At 38.5% G+C, this 16,207-nt stretch overlaps 2 protein-coding genes across 4 annotated transcripts in view; one reads left to right on the forward strand and one right to left on the reverse strand.

Moving 5' to 3' along the window:
- The first annotated feature begins 27 nt into the window (after nt 1-27).
- On the forward strand, nt 28-13,579 carry LOC117302335 (nucleolar complex protein 2 homolog). The gene is made up of 17 exons (XM_033786237.1): nt 28-133; nt 561-839; nt 1,031-1,193; nt 1,794-1,913; nt 2,359-2,467; nt 2,821-2,908; nt 3,366-3,444; nt 3,679-3,789; nt 4,298-4,414; nt 8,852-9,040; nt 9,454-9,593; nt 10,259-10,370; nt 10,837-10,950; nt 11,423-11,524; nt 11,943-12,086; nt 12,212-12,325; nt 12,835-13,579. The coding sequence occupies exons 1-17, from the start codon at nt 111-113 to the stop codon at nt 13,396-13,398; spliced, it is 2,568 nt and encodes an 855-aa protein (XP_033642128.1). The 5' UTR covers nt 28-110; the 3' UTR covers nt 13,399-13,579.
- A 116-nt stretch (nt 13,580-13,695) lies between these two features.
- The window catches only part of LOC117302331, a 33,431-nt gene continuing 30,919 nt past the window's right edge, over nt 13,696-16,207 (reverse strand). For all 3 annotated transcript variants that reach the window (XM_033786231.1, XM_033786233.1, XM_033786232.1), the window contains exon 11: nt 13,696-16,024. In XM_033786231.1, the coding sequence (XP_033642122.1) occupies nt 15,839-16,024 (186 nt within the window). In that variant the 3' untranslated portion in view covers nt 13,696-15,838. The remainder of the gene's footprint in view (nt 16,025-16,207) is intronic.

Genomic DNA, 16,207 nt, shown 5'->3' on the forward strand with positions numbered 1-16,207 from the left:
GCCCTCATGTGTCAAGAAGATCTGAACAGGTGACCATCGAAACAACACGTGTGCGGTGCATATTTTTTTTCATCTTCAAGTAAATACATCGTCGTCAAACAAGAGTAAAAATGCCATCGAAAAACAAATCAAGGTAGGTTTAAGTGTGTCTATTTACCCTCATGCACCATTGACCATATTGTAATTCCCGAAATGTCGTTATTAGTGCTGATAATCATGAATAGAAAAAAAATAGTTTGGGGATGTCAAGTTCTTAACCAGGTACAGCTACCTAAAAGACGTGTATTTCCGACAGTTGTAAAGATTTTTGATTGTTTTTTAATAATATATATTTTAAAATATTGTTTACAAACAAGCTGACTGTGCAAGCTTAATTATGGTACAAGTCAACTGGCGTGGATTGGCGTTAAAATTGTACACAAAATAAAATAAAGTTTACTAAAAATAAAAAATAAAATTAAGAACAGCGGACATAAAACGGATTATTTTGTAGCTTTTCTATTATGGGGGTGGGGTACCGGAATTATGATTGACTGCCTTTTTGCTATATTTGACACCAGCATAACCAGGAAGAAGATTGCTGATATGACAGCCGAGGAGCTGATGGCAGCTTCTGATTCCGACAGCGATGATGTCTCGGACCTTGAGATTGCAGAAGATGATGAAGATGCTGAGGAAAGCTTTGGAGATGATGAGGAAGGAAGTGAAGATGAAGAAGAAGAAGACGTGGTAGAAGAAGGAGAAGAAGAGCTTGAAGGAGAAGAGGAAGAAGAAGAGGAGGATGAAGGAAGTGGTGATGATGAAGAGGGAACAGCAGAAGAAGGGTTTACAGTCCCAGGGTAGGTTGCTTTATCTTGAAGAAGAGTAGACTAGGACTAGGAGGAGGATCAGTCAGTTTAACTCTCAGTGGCAACAGTAAGGAAGATGTCTCCGAGTGGAGATGGTTGAGACTTTTATAGAGAGACAATTAAAGATGCTGAATTTACTGAGTGAGTTTTAGATAAAAAACATTCACGATTTCCTCTTGCAGAAAAATGAGTCAACACAAGCAGAGTATCGAGAAGTTGAAGGAAACTGACCCAGAGTTTTACAAGTTCTTGGAGGAGAATGACCAAGAGCTTCTCCAGTTTGAAGACTCGGATTACACGAGCGATGAGGAAGGACCTGTACATGAACTTCCTGAGGAACTCGAGGTCAGTACTCAGATCCCAGTCAGTGATGACGCTCAACACTACCAAAAATGTTCAGAGTGCTATTAAAAATAACAAGTGCTAATCAATTTCAGCTTTCAGGGTGCCTAAACAAATATCAATCAATCGTCAGCCATTTGTTTTGTGGAGCTTCATTGTTTAATAGTTGACTTATCCCAGGCTCTTTGCAAAGTGAAACAAATTTTAAACAAACAGTTCACAGAATTTCATGTTTAAAATGACAAGTGCAAGTTGCTTTGCAAAATTTCAAAATTACTGGATGAAATCAATCCACAAACTCATCCTGTGTGTGTGAATTACAGTGCAGGTCCCAGAGATCTTGAGTTTTGAAAGAAATTAGAACTGAAGTCTCAAGTTGTTGAAAGATTTGTGGAGTCTCATCCAAAGACCAAAACTTGCTTTTCTTAGGAACTTTTGTTAAAGTTTTACAGTCACTCCCCAGTTGATACCAGTAAGAACTCGTTCTCTGATGCCTACAGAAAAATGCTGAAATCCCTCTCCTGTTTCCAGAGCAGATTTCATAAAAGTCTTATTCTGGGTTTTATCCTTACCTCATTTTGCGTGATTCTATTTTGTTTTCAGGATTTTGTAGATAGTGACGATGAAGATTACACCACAGAAGGAGACGGCAGCAAAGCTCCAAGAAAATCCGACAAGGATGTCTCTCTAGCCATGGTGGAAAAATGGCGGAAACAGCTTCAGGTCAGTCACCAAATTGTTTGTTCGTCCTCAGTTTCTGAAGAATTTTTCAATTTTTTTATGAGCCAAACGGAAAGAAGACAAGGACTGAAGTTTCCGTTTTACTCCAGGGAAAAAAACAAGGTGTCAGGTGGGGACTGAAAACCCAATCTATGTACAGCCAGGTGGGATTCAAACCGAGGTCCTAGAGGTGGAAGGCGAGGAAAGATACCACTACACCAACCTGACAACCCAAATCACGTTCACGTTCTGGGAGGGCACATCGCTTTTAGGACAGGTTTTAAAACTTTTGCCTTTCCTTGACGGCCCCTGCCAACAAAGAATTATGTCCGAAGATTTAAAATAAATAAAATAAAACAGTCTATTAAACTTTACCAGCAATGCAAAGAAACAGATATTTTTCCCTTACATAATCACAATAAACCAAGGGAGTTTTTTCATCTTACAGGTGTTCTCACTGAACAGTTTGCATGAGGTTGTGAAGGCATTCCGTGCTGCTGTTCAACAGATATCATCAGATGCTGAAGTCAGTCAGTACAGAGTAGAAGGCAGCGCAGGTGAGACACGATTTAAAGTCTAGATTGAAATGTTTAACGCAAATTAACATATAACATTAACATAAAAAGTATTTGACCACCCAAATCAAATTCAACCAAATTATGAGTCTTTACTAGCAATGCAAAGATAAGAGGAAAAAGAAGCAGATTTTGAATATTTGTGCCCTAAAAATAAAGGACCCCCGAAGAAGGTCAGGTTTGGATCGATGCTAAGGCCATCTACCCTACTCATTATATAAATAAAAAATAATGTAATAGTATTATTATGTTAATAATTGTTATATTATTATTATTATTGTTTAGCTTGCTTGGTTTGAAATACAAAAGTTTATTTGTTTTGACTTTTTATTCAGTATTCAATGCAATGGTGAGTCTATGCTTGAAGCATGTCCATCCCACTCTGCAGAAAGTCTTGGAAATGGAGGACAAACCTGTGAAAAAGTAAGCTAAGTCTTGAGATGTTTCTAATGTACTATGGTAACGTATGAATAGACGTCATTCAATGAATAGATCATCCCTAGCAGTGCCTTGTGCCACAGATGTCTTAAGTCATACAGTTTAAGCTTTAAATTACTACTTTCAAATTGCAAAGAAGACTTCTAGAAAGAATAACTGCACTCAACGTATAGACAAGTTCAAAGCTGACTTCCTGAACTTTGTTTTGGTCATGACTATCACAAAGGTCATTTTTGAAGCTGACTTTGTGAGTTGCAACCAATGCTGTATGTACGTGTCGATGGGGCTGGCTGCCAAAGTCACCGTTACATACCTGCATCTTTCGCAATACCTCTTCTCAGCTACAAATTGGACCCCTCAACCCCTCAAATTATTATTAATTTTGTTTAATTTATGAATTGAATTATTGACATTCTTATAATTACGCCCTCTCGCATCTTAGGAGAAATCTTCCCACAACATCCAAGAAGTGGCATCAGGTACAAGCCACCGTGAAGATCTACATTACGGACATTGTGAAGGTAAGAGGGACAGTGTGAACATTTGCACTTGTAATAACAATTTGTGATATATATTAACATTTTGCTAACAATTTGTTTGTTTTTTATCTATGGAATGATTGTATGAATTACAAGAAGGAATTTGTTTATAAGAAAACCAGAAGAGTATTCAGATGAGAGACTTATTCTAAAATGCTTTTTTTATAAACAGAAACGACTTAACACCATCGATAACTTCTCTCTTCTTTTCATCAGCTCCTGAAGCAGTTATCTGAAACAACGATTGTATGCGTCGTTCTGCGCCATATTCATCGTATGATCCCGTACTTCTGTTGCTTCCCTCGGCTTACCAAAGACCTTGTTAAGGTATGTCTACTTTGGTATAACCAAAAATTAATATTCTTTATCCCTGATGAAAATTTTCATCTATTAGTATGTCTACGTTAGTGATCATAAGGGGGGGGGGGGGTGGGGCTAGGATTGCAGGGGTCGTGGGTTGTTGTAGGGGTCATGAATTGGAGAAGGGGAGGGGTAAAGAAAGGGGTTGGAAAGAAGTGGTTGGGATGGGAGGGGTAAGGGTTTGACAGGTAAGGGTCATCGGATTATGGAGGGGAAGTGGATTTTATGTACTGCGGTTAAAGGAGAAGAAAGAACGGTAGAGTAACATGATTTGAACTTGTGTCCCATCACAATGTCTGTATGCTTAGTGGTCTAGTTGTTAACATCTATTTTATAATGTAGCGGTTATGGGTTCATATCCCATAAGTCTAATCCCTGGATGGTGTTTCTAGGAGACTCCTAAGCACACAGTATACAGTTATTGCAAAAAACACACAAGGAAAATAGTGTCACATGATTTCAATTTTGGTTCTAGAAACTGGTAACCCTGTGGAGTACCGGTGAAGAGGCAGTGAGAGTCTTGTCTTTTCTATCTCTGTTTTCCGTTCATCGATGTATGCAGAAAAACAGCTGGCTGGAGTACATTCTTAAGGTAAGAAGAATTCAAATTCTGGTGGTTACATTATCGGGATGTGGGTTGTTTCTGGTCGTGACACTTGTGTTCTTGAGTCTTGTGTCCTTATGCTTGACTATAATAGCGGGGAGGTAGTGCTTTCTGCTCTATACCAGCCAGGCTAATGATGGATAATTCCCAAGACTACATCCGTATGGACTGTGAAGGGGGTAACCCTGTTTCAGGCCCATGAGTAGGTGGCACTGGCCCCTGGAAAAATAGTTGATTTGTAGCCCACACCTTGAAGTGGCCGTCAGGCCTCGTGTGTCTGGTGACTTGCATTAAAACAAATACATTTATATTTCCCTAGGTAAAAGTTGAGATGCCATAGAAACTAATTAATGGAAAACCTTTAAAAGGCATGCCTAATACCCTTCCTGCTTTAATTTGATTTCCAGATTTTCCCGCTTAGAAATATCAGCAAAATCAACATTCAATATCGTAACCAAAATTATAAGAGCCAAAGCCATCACTAATGTAGGCCAGTCTTTGCACTCAATTAAAATTTTATTTGGGGTTGAACAAAGAAACATTGACTAGAGTGGGATTTGATCCTGCGACATCTGAATTAAGATGCTTTTACTTCAACATCTGATTTGGGGCTTGGGAAGAGGACAATTTGGGCCCAGGCGTAAGCCAAGGAGGAGGGTGTGGTATAAACAAAGTATCAAAGACTGCAATAGAGGTAAGGGTGTAGGGAAAGGAAGGTTCAGTGTGAAAAACACAAAACTAGGTGCCTGGACGATATTCTGTCCAATTAAGTTTTTGTTAATGATTTGTTTGGGGTAGCTTAAATAAGGGAACATCAAAGCTATTTCTGGATGTAGCCAGATTGGAGGGCAGAAAGGAATGTTTGTTATAAAGGCCTTTTGTCTTGGTTGGCCTCCTGTAATTTACTGCCCCAGGACTGTTTTGATATTATTTTTTATGTAAAGACTTTAAATTAAATGGTCTTGAAAAGTATACAGTTGAAGTTTATACAGACTTTTTCTTAGTTTTCTTTCATTGTAATAAAGAAAGTAGAGACTGGGTTTTTTTCTGGTGATGAGAACATTCTGTGTTTTATTAGCTGCACTTAATCAGTCAGAATTAAAGCATTTTACTGTCCTTTCATAGAAAGTGTTCACAAAAAGCAGTTTGATATCAGTTTGTCCAATATCCTTACAAATCAAATAGTACAAGAATCTTTCGTGGTAGAGATTAGGCCTATTAGTCTACAAAATGTATGACTTACTATTAAAAATGACGTATCGAGAAAGCTGTATTACAAATCACCCCTTGGCATGGATTTCTCTACTGTATATTGAGACAGTGTTTTACAACCGCAAACTCAAGCAAAGTGACTTGTAAGCTAGAAGCTTCTAGAAAGCATCTTTGTAACCTCCGTGAAGTATCAGGCCTGCACCCTTTAAAGCCACGACCATTCACCTACTGAACATGAACACACCTGTAGTTTCCACTATTAAAAACACCATCCACTACATTGTATGGAACTCCATTGAATGAATTCTTCTTTGTAATGGGGAATGACAGGTAGTGCGACATATTCTGATTCCTAGTCACAAAGAAAAGAATTTCGCTTTTGTATTTCTTCAGTGACCTTTAGTTATGTCAAAAAACTTCAGTGACGTGTGACGTGTCCCAATTTGGGTAGTTGCTAGGGTAATGCTGCAAAGGGCGGGGTTTATGTTGTTTTGGGGTTAACTATTTCGGGTCATGTTAAATTGTACTGTGAGGTATGACACAATACACAGTTGCAGAAAAACGGTTGTTTTTTAGGTATGATTTTCCTGAAAAACATCTTTTCATGTGTCCTTGAGCGTGAAAACAAAAGTAACTTTGAAGAGATTTATAATGTCAAGAATGGTGGTATTTTTGTTTCTGCTCTGGAGAATCGTTTTGTTTGTTTTGAGGGGTAAGGAAATTACAGCACCATGACTGCAACGCTGTAAGGACTTGACAACTACGACTCTAATATGTTGTAGTGTTACCCTAGGGGAACAAGACTAACTATTGATGGAAGTATCAATTTTGTATAGCGCTGGATCATGGCTGAGGCTTGGCTTGCACCTTCAATTTGGTGGCATTGACAAATCAAGTTTGGGATGAAAATTCCACTTGTGGTTGCCAGTCTTTGTTTTTTGCTCCATGTAAGAGGGATAACTAATATTAACCTTTGGCCATTCAGATTTCGAACAGCATACTTTGCCACAAGATTGCAAATGGACCAACTTTAAAACAAATTAACCCCAACATAAAATACAGAAGCAATTCAACCGTAGGTAGCAATTCAACCGTCTGTTAGAATACTTGAAAAAAAACACATAACATACAGAAGCAATTCAAACGTCTGTTAGACCAAAACAGACCACAAACAATTCCAAAAGCAGAATAAGTATTTAAGAGGATTTACTCCTCTCTCCTCTCTTACAAACTGAAATGGGTCATCAGCTAAGAGCTAAGCACATCTTTAGCGATTTGCATCCAGACGAGTTTATCCAACATATGTCCAACAATTCCATTCTCAAAATTGATGGAAAGAAGACACCTCGTGGAGACTGTGTGTTTGGTTGCCAGTCAGGAGTCATCAGTTTTTTATATTATTTTATAAAAACATAGGATCTAGGAAACTAATATTCTGAATTCAAAAATCTTCCCTGCATTAATAGAATAAATAGCAAGACACTTCTCTAAGAACAAAACCTACACAGCAAAGTGGATTCACATGGTGAAACTTCAAACCAAATGTATAGCTTAGAAACAGAACGTGGAAGACTATTTATACTCGGGGTTGAGCAAGCTTTGAACAACTTGACGCTTAATCTGAAATCTCTGCAGCCAACACTGGCTTATTTTGCAACTAATATATGCCGAAGTCGTAAATATTTGAGGTGCGAGTAGTATAGTAGTAAATTTCACGAGTCGGCAATGCTTACAATTACAGGTCAGGTCCTTTGTCAGTTGGTGGCTGGTAGGGTAGATGGTTGGGTACATACCTGGCTGGCACTGCATGTAAAACATGCTGTTGTATTATCAAGGCTCATTGACATTCATAACTACTTGAACTATGGACATTGAACCTGTTTAAATATTCAATTGAGCATGCGCAGTGAGACAGGGCTGTAGGTGGTATGTTTGTGAATATTTATGCAAATGAGCATGCGCAGCTGTACAGGGTCGTAGGTTGTATGAACAATAGTATGTGTGCTATGGCATATGCACAGTTGCAGCAAAAGGCATATTTTTCAGCCCTAATTTTCCAGAAAAACATACTTGGGTGTGTCTTTGAGCGTAAAAACAAAAGTAACTTTGAAGAGATTCAATATTTGAGGAAATGTGGTATTTTAGTTTCTGCTCTTTGGATCCTTTGGTGTGTTTCAGGGGCTAAATAAATTACACCACCGTGACTGCAAGGTTGTGCAGAATTAATAGGTCTGGCTAAAAATTGCTTACGTGTTACCCTAGGGCCTAGTGACTGACGTTGAATCATTTAACTTTGCAAACTGCTTTGTACTGCAAAATGGTGCTTTCAGTGCTTCTCATCATGAGAATTATCAACAGCAGAATCACATTCAGGCTCGTCATTATAGCCAGTGTGTTCAGATTCCCCACTCGTCTGCAAATAAGGTGGGATGGCATCATTCCTATCCTCTGGCCATGGAGAGCCATTGAGAGCAACATTGCTGTAACACTGGAGTAACCTCTAGTATGAGAGCAACCTTGCTGTAACACTGGAGTAACCTCTAGTGCTCAAACCGAGGAAATGGATTTTTTTTATAAATACAAAAGTAGACCAAAGCCCTTTTCACACTGTATCTCTTGTCCCCATAGAGTACAACCCTAGGGAGGCCTGGTTTTTTTTAACCCATGGTTCCCCCAGTTATGGTTCCCCCAGCACACTTTCACATTGTCCCCCAGACAGGTGTAATCTGTTGGTCCCTATTCCCTTGAGGTTTGGGTCGCATGTTTCAGTACCCCTGGGTTTTATCCCTTACCCAAACTCTGGGATGTGATTTCTCTGTTTTTAACTGGAAGTCTGGTTTTTTTTTTGAAGAAAATGAACACAAAACCAAATGGAGACCCCAGCTTGCAGAGTAGTGCTTTTAAAACCAAAGATAAATGAATGTAAGCAGGCTGCACACTCTCAAGCTTTCCCACCTACAAGATTTCATGCTTTGCGCTCACAGTTTAGGGTTTTTTCAACAGCCTATCACATCCCTGCTTAGTCCAGAGCAGGGGGGGGGGGAATAGATAGGTGGCTATTTGGACTTTAAAATTGTCAAACGGCAAAATGAAAAGAACAAACAATTTTTTTGTAACCTTCTTTTTAATAATTGTACATCACATTCCCATCCGAAAGACATTTTGGTTTTACCTCACAACATTTTGTTCTTCTCTTTTCTTCTTTTGTTTTAGCAAATGTACTTGGCATATGTACGCAACTCAAAGTTCACGTCACCATCTACACTGCCTCTGATTAACTTTATGCAGCGTTCTTTGACTGAGATGTTTGCATTTAACACGCAGTTGGCGTACCAGCATGGGTTTGTGTACATCAGACAGCTTGCAATACATCTCCGCAACGCAATCACAGTGAAAAAGAAGGTAGCGTGTACATATAACTTTAATACACATCTTATTGTACACTAATAGCAATGGAAAAATGAGTATTGAGGGGACTTAAGCTCTCTATTTAAAGTGTACTGACCAGTTCATTAATAGACCTGTTGTGGTCAATACTCAACCTCAATTTTAGGACCCAGTCGAAGGTTTGAGGCCTCAACTTTAAGTCTACTAACCAGTCAATTAATTTAGTTGTTAATGTTTGTTCTCAGGATACTTACCAGTCTGTTTACAACTGGCAGTACATCCATTGTTTGAATCTATGGTGCCGTGTATTGGGAACGCTTCACGCCGACGAGACCCTTCGTCCACTCATCTATCCTCTGGTTCAGACAGCCATCGGAGTTATCAAGCTGATTATAACTGTTGTTGTTGTTGTTGTTGTTTGTTCTCAGGATACTTACCAGTCTGTTTATAACTGGCAGTACATCCATTGTTTGAATCTATGGTGCCGTGTATTGGGAACGCTTCACGCCGACGAGACCCTTCGGCCACTCATCTATCCTCTGGTTCAGACAGCCATCGGAGTTATCAAGTACGGTTTGTTTCTTTGCTTAATAATAACAATAATACTAGGTTCATATGAGGCGCTTTATCACATCCCTAAGGGGCATATCAAAGCACACAGTATTTTTTCCTGCAAGGTACGTAGAGCTACAATTTGAAGTATAAGACCTTTTCCTTTAAAGCACCGTGTTATGGTTTACAAGGTGCTGTGGCGCAATATGCTGCCAGTCTGACTAGATGATCTTCCCAACAAGGGAACTCAGTAACGCTCCCACAACAGGATATAAACGCCGAGCTGGCACCAGCCAATCTCTCTCATACAATTGGTTTGTGATTATGTATTGCACAAAACAGATTATTGTGATTCAAAACTACAAGACAAATTTGTGTTCTAGACGTTGTAAAAACAGTGGTTAGTAGGATTTGAAACTTTACATGGTGGAAGTATAACTCAGAGAGGTTTGCACTAACACCATGTGAATAGCTCTTTTGAGTAGTGTTGGTTTTGAAAATAACCGGTGGTTAACGACTCAACGTTTCGATGAGAATCTGAATTTTCATTGTTGCTATTGACTGCAGGAAACCTGACCAATAGGAGGAAAATTCATAAAAATTCAAATTTGATGTATTTTGCAGCGATTTCTCTGAGATTTTTCATTTATTGGGATGTTTTGTTTCCTTCTGTGACTATAGGTTGATTCCAGCTTCACGCTACTACCCTTTACGCTTCCAAGTCATCCGCTCGCTCAATCTCCTCTCAGAAGCTACAGGAACGTTTATTCCACTCTTGCCGTTCCTTCTCGAGGTGAGATTTAAAAACAATCTGATGAGCGTTCATTCGGATTGCGTTTACACCATGTGTGTATCTACTTGCTTGGTAGATTCTGTTCTTGTTGAGAACTTGTCTTGCTTTATATTCTACTACCGCCGAGTAGATTTTGGGGGGTTCAGGAGACTTTTCTTCAGAAAACAGGGGATCTTGCAACCGAGTAGATTTTGGGGGGTTCAGGAGACTTTTCTTCAGAAAACAGGGGATCTTGCAACCGAGTAGATTTCTTTATCATGCTCACTTAGCTTTTAAAAATGTCTTGGCTTTCGTAAAAGTTGTCATGAATCTCTCTGCTGCAAACTTTTATGAGCAATTATTTTAGTTGCAAAAGTAAATATTTCTAATACAAACACAATCTTAGAATGACACTGAGACATTTAGCAAAGAAAACACTAATCAGATGGCTAGAAGTTTTACAAATCGATAAAATAAATATTTTCAGATTTTTGAGACGACTGACTTCAACAAGAAGCACACAAGCGTGTCGTTCCGACCTATGAACTTTGCTGTGATGCTGAAGGTGTCCAAGTCGCAGCTCAACGAACGTGGGTTCAAGGTAAGAACCAATCAACATCAAACGTTGATGTCTCTCTTTTTACAAGTAATTCTGAAACTATTGATTTCCTTTTGATCCATAGTTCCTCAAATAAGTGTTGATAGAATTGTCCATACAGTTTTAAAAAGTCTGACATTGTCGCTCTGTCAGTGGAGAGGTACGTGGTTGAGTAGGCCAGGGCACTGAACTCAAGTTCTGATGGCAAATTCACTGGAGTGTGGGTTCGAATCCAGGTCGTGAAACTGCTGTCCTAGAGCAAAACACTTCAATGTAGTTGCTTCACAGTGCAATAAAACCTCACTTCTATGATGGCTGCACTGTTTTAAGAAAACGAATGTTGTGTTGCTATGCAACAGTTCATTACAAAACAAACAAAACTCATAGGATAACATTTCCATAGTAACTAATCTTGATGAGCTGGTGTTTCGATGATGTAATTTCAAATCTTGTTATTTATTGTCTCTCTTCATAGGATGGGTTGATTGATCAGCTCTATGATGTAATGTTGGAGCAGCTTAACATCCATAGCTATTCTATTGGATTCCCTGAACTGGCATTTCCAGCGATATTGCAGGTACACAAAGAACATCTTCATCCTTTTTTGACGTTAATCCAAGTGTAGACATTCTGTTTTTTCTCCAAATTAATTTGACGAAAACTGAGACTGGAAAAAACAAACTGTTCCATTTTGGTGCGATGTGAATCAGTATTCTTTATAGATATCTAGTCAGGGTTTATGACAAAGATGGTGGCTTTCTGGTTATGATGTACAGTATAGGCTTGTTGATGCTGAGCTGATAAGAGCACTGGACTTAAGCTCTGGTATTTCTGACCAGCAGAGTGTGGGATTAAGTCCCGGTCATGACACTAAAGCAAGACACTTAACCAGTATTACTGTGTCCTTTGAATGGGACTTAGGCCCCTGTGAATCAGTTTTCTTGTAGGGTTGACACTTCAATCTATTGTAATTTTATTTTGTTTGTTTTCCTCAGTTGAAGTCTTTTCTAAAGAAGTGCAAGGTTGCCAATTACTGCAAGGTGATGAAAGGTCTCCTTGAGAAAGTACAAGAGACGTGCAAAGAGGTGACCAAGCAGAGAGACTCTGTGACCTTCGGTATCACCAATGATGCAGCAGTGGTAAGTCAGGACTTCTTTAATGTCTTTGAATCAAGAAAAGGTACATTACTAGACATGATGTAGACTCTCCGAGCCAAGATAAGGTATTGATGATGATAGCAAGACGTACATTCTTTTCTTTACAGAAAGCTTGGGAGAACAAGTTGAAGACACAAGGCACAACTCTGAGCAAACATTACGAAACTTACAAGAAGCTGAGAGAGAGAGAGTTAAGACATGAGGAGGCTGGCAAGGAAAGGGTAAGACTCCCCAGAATAGTAGCTTTTTGTTTCCTAGTTTTTAGTTGCTGGGAATTGGAAATGCCTGGCGACAGATTCTTCGTTTTAGATTTGGTTTATACTTAACCAAGTTTGATTGTGCAAAGGACACTTACATTGAAAATGAGAGATGCCAAGGCTGAGTCCAATTTCATAGAGCTGCTTAAGCAGAGAATGATGCTAAGCAAATACAAGCAAGATATCAGTCAATTATTGTACATGCGAGATGGTATTTTAACTGGTAACCTTATTCAGCAATGTTCAATTTGCCAAACTGTACTGGATGAAAACAATCAGTTTGATAGAAACAACATCATCATAAAATATTGATCAAGAAAAGTTATTGGTGGAAATGTGACACAACTATCACTTACATTTTAGTTTCTTATTGGAAATAAAGAGGCTTTGAGTACCAAGAATATCAAATGTGCAACACTTGGTAGAAGATACTACTCCAGGCTAATCAAGACTGTTTTCTTTCTTACAACTAGATGCAAGACGACCTCCCAACACTGAAAAAGAAGCATCTTGAGAGAAAGGAAGAAGACAAGAGAGAGTTTGGTGAACTCTTTGATGAAGACAGTGACTCCGAGGATGACATTCTTGTCCGAGCCGAAAGGAAGAAAGAAAGGTACACGGCGAGCAAGAAGGGGAGAAGGAGGCAGAGAAAGGGCAACGATGACGAGGAAGACATCGATAGCCTAGATGATGATGACGATGACGAAGATGATTATGATGAAGATGATGGAGATGACCTGGAGGATGAAGAGGAGGAGGAGGTCAAGCCAGCCAAGGTCAATCCAATGTCAAAGGTTAAAGGTAAAATCAAGGTCATGGAGGAGGGAGAAGACAAAGAGGACATTGTTCAGGATTTTAATTTCTGGTCCGATGGCGAAGACGAGACGACAGAACCTAAGAGGAAAAAGAAGAAGTTAGAAAAGAAGAAGACGAACACTGGGCAACAGAAACGGAAATTTGACGGGATGAAAAGAGTCAAGCCAATGATGAAAGGGAACAAGAACAAAATGGGCAAGGGAGGCAAATCAAGGCATTAAAAATAGCCGACAGGAGGTTGTGTTCTTTTCAAAACCAATTAGAGAATTAAAAATAGCTGACAGGAGGTTGTGTTCTTTTCAAAACCAATTAGAGAATTAAAAATAGCTGACAGGAGGTTGTGTTCTTTTCAAAACCATTTAGAGAATTAAAGGGGTGTAATTATTCACCTTTTGCCCGATATCACTACTCTAGAATGTAATCCGATATAACAAGTAATCTCTCTTAACCATCAAAAGATTTGTTTTCTTTGTTTTTAATTTCTTAATTCAAGTTGAACCTTTAGAGTAGTTTGTAATATACAGCCCCAGTGTAAAACCCTTTCTAAACGTGTATCAAAAAGTTACCAAAAGCAATCTGCAAGTAATATTTCATTTGTTCCATACCGTAAGGCACATTTGGTCTGTATAAATAAACAGGAACAAAACTTCAGTTTATAAAAGATGTTGCATATCAATCTTAAATACATTGAGAGAAAGTAAATGATTTGTAATGACTTATACGAGAGTAAGTCAATGTGTTTAAACAAACACTTCAATAAAAACACTCCGCATCGACTGAACGATATGATCAAGAGGGTTAATCCATAGAACCCCTCCGAGTCCATTGACCCACTGTTAAAATAACTGGCCTCAGGTCCAGTGTAAAGTTACGATATTATTTGTATAATAATTTTTGCATAATACATTGTTGATTGGACAAGGTCAAATCTCTATTGAATGAAAATCAGTTTTGTTGCATGAAATAATGTGAGAAAGAAGATTTATCCTAAATAATTATCACCTTGTTTCATTGACGGAATAATAAGTAGATCGTGATGAGTAAAATAAATCCAACTTTTGTCCTTCATAAATATTACTCTAGTGAACATCTACTGCTTTGACTCGTTTTGTGTATAAATTTAAACCTTAACCTCGACTAATAGCAAAGTGTTTGTGTCATAAATAAAACAGAGTAATACCTGAAAATCTTTAACAAATTTGCAAATTGCACTTAATATCAAAAACAACATCAACATCAAAACTTAACACAAATCCTTGGAATTACAAAATCATTACAAAAAAATAATCTTGAACAATAAAAATAGATCTAAATGTAGCCCCAAAACAAGGTGCCTCATTTCAAGGCATAAATGGGCGTGTCCCTGTACTCCCCCCCTCCCCCATCCTCGAACCCAAACTGTCAACGGTTAGCACCAAATAATTTGTAGCACCATGCTCTGCACGCTCCATTTTACATCAATTTACATAGGTATAAACAGTCGGTCTTAAATATTTAGTCATTAATACAAGCTTTATACAATATCATACATTCATCTTAAAATTTACAATGTTTATATCCAAAACAACTTGTGTCCAAAATGACATTTCAGAGCAACATTCCCTAACGATTCTCTAGAAAGTTGAAAACACGTTTTTTATGGGTTTTATTTGTGGCAACAACAAAAACAGTTACATTTTTGATGAATTTGAAAGTTAATTTTGTTGTCTTCCTTTTATTAAATTATATAAATAAAGTTCTTAAAAAATATACAAATATTGTCAATGTGGAATTATCAGGTAATATACCTTAAATGCTATGGTCAGGTACCCTACACACAACACTGACAACTACAGTTCAAATTCTTGTATCATGCAAGGTGGCAGAGCATTTTCCTTCTAGCCTTGGTTTGGTTAAGCTGTATCCAAATTGGCGGCTAAGCCACGGTTTGAATGTCATTGTCATGTATAGGACGTATTAAGCAACAGCCATAGCAACAGCCATAGATGTAGCTGCAGCCAATATGAATTGTCCTTACAGTGGGTTGAATAGAAGCATTAAGATAAAGGTCAAAAGCTTGACTAATATCACTGTGATCTGATCAGTTTTCGAAGTTCAAAAAATTACATTATAAGAAGTCAATTTCACAGAGCTGGAGGCAACAGATTCATAACTTTTCAAATTTTACTGCCGGGGCAATACAAAATGAGCAGATAATCAGTTTCAATCAATAAGAATGACACTGGTAACATGTACCTGTTACTGCTTAGCAGGATTGCTTTGTGCTAAGCAGGACCACATATCATACATCTTCACATTGACAATAATATTGGTTAACAAGTTAACTTCTAATCAAAATTCAATGATGGTACTAGCCACAAGCAATATACTCTACATTGCACTTCGGCTGGTAATCTGCTATCGCTAAGCATGATTGCTTAGACATAGCACTTTTAAAATTAACCCTAAAGTTCACGTCGCTCGAGGAAATTTACGGCCGACCAGTTCCAGCCAATCTCATACAAGAAGCCATTCACAAGTTGCCCACAGCTGATTTCACGAAGTTAGGAGTATCTCGTCCTAACGTCTATGGAAACAGACCTTAACTCCTAAGTCCTAAGATTAATCCTAGGAAGAGGTTGGTGAAATCAGCGGCAGGTGTGGTACAGGCCTTGGGAGTCATCAATGTGTTTCCTCATAAGGAGGTTTGAGCTGGCAGTATTGACCGTCCAGTGTAAACCCAAGACGTCTTGCTACCCTTAATCGAATCTTAAGAGCCGGGCCGAGCTTTAGGCACATGTTATGTAGAAGATGATCTTCAGTCAGTACAGGGAGTATCTCACCATCGATCGCTTGATCTCGGAACATCTAAGATTCAAACAAAGATAAATCAGACGAAACATATAGTCAACATATTCTTCAAGGGCCTAAACCTTGTGTACCTGTAGGTCCACTTTGGTACCCAATAACATTGTTAGATATTGATAGATATTTCTCCTTCATACTTCAAAATTAGTCGACTATTTTACTTACAATTTTCGGGGAGAATGT

This window comes from Asterias rubens, chromosome 18 (genome assembly GCF_902459465.1).
Source record: "Asterias rubens chromosome 18, eAstRub1.3, whole genome shotgun sequence".
In the NCBI taxonomy this organism is placed as follows: Eukaryota; Metazoa; Echinodermata; class Asteroidea; order Forcipulatida; family Asteriidae; genus Asterias; species Asterias rubens.

What these genes read in the sequence shown, in the direction of transcription:
- LOC117302335 (XM_033786237.1), top strand. Translation starts at nt 111, where the DNA reads ATGCCATCGAAAAACAAATCAAG. An exon ending in GAAGGGTTTACAGTCCCAGG is followed by an intron (nt 840 to 1,030) that starts GTAGGTTGCTTT and finishes TTCCTCTTGCAG; the next exon opens with AAAAATGAGTCAACACAAGC. An exon ending in GGCTGGAGTACATTCTTAAG is followed by an intron (nt 4,415 to 8,851) that starts GTAAGAAGAATT and finishes CTTTTGTTTTAG; the next exon opens with CAAATGTACTTGGCATATGT.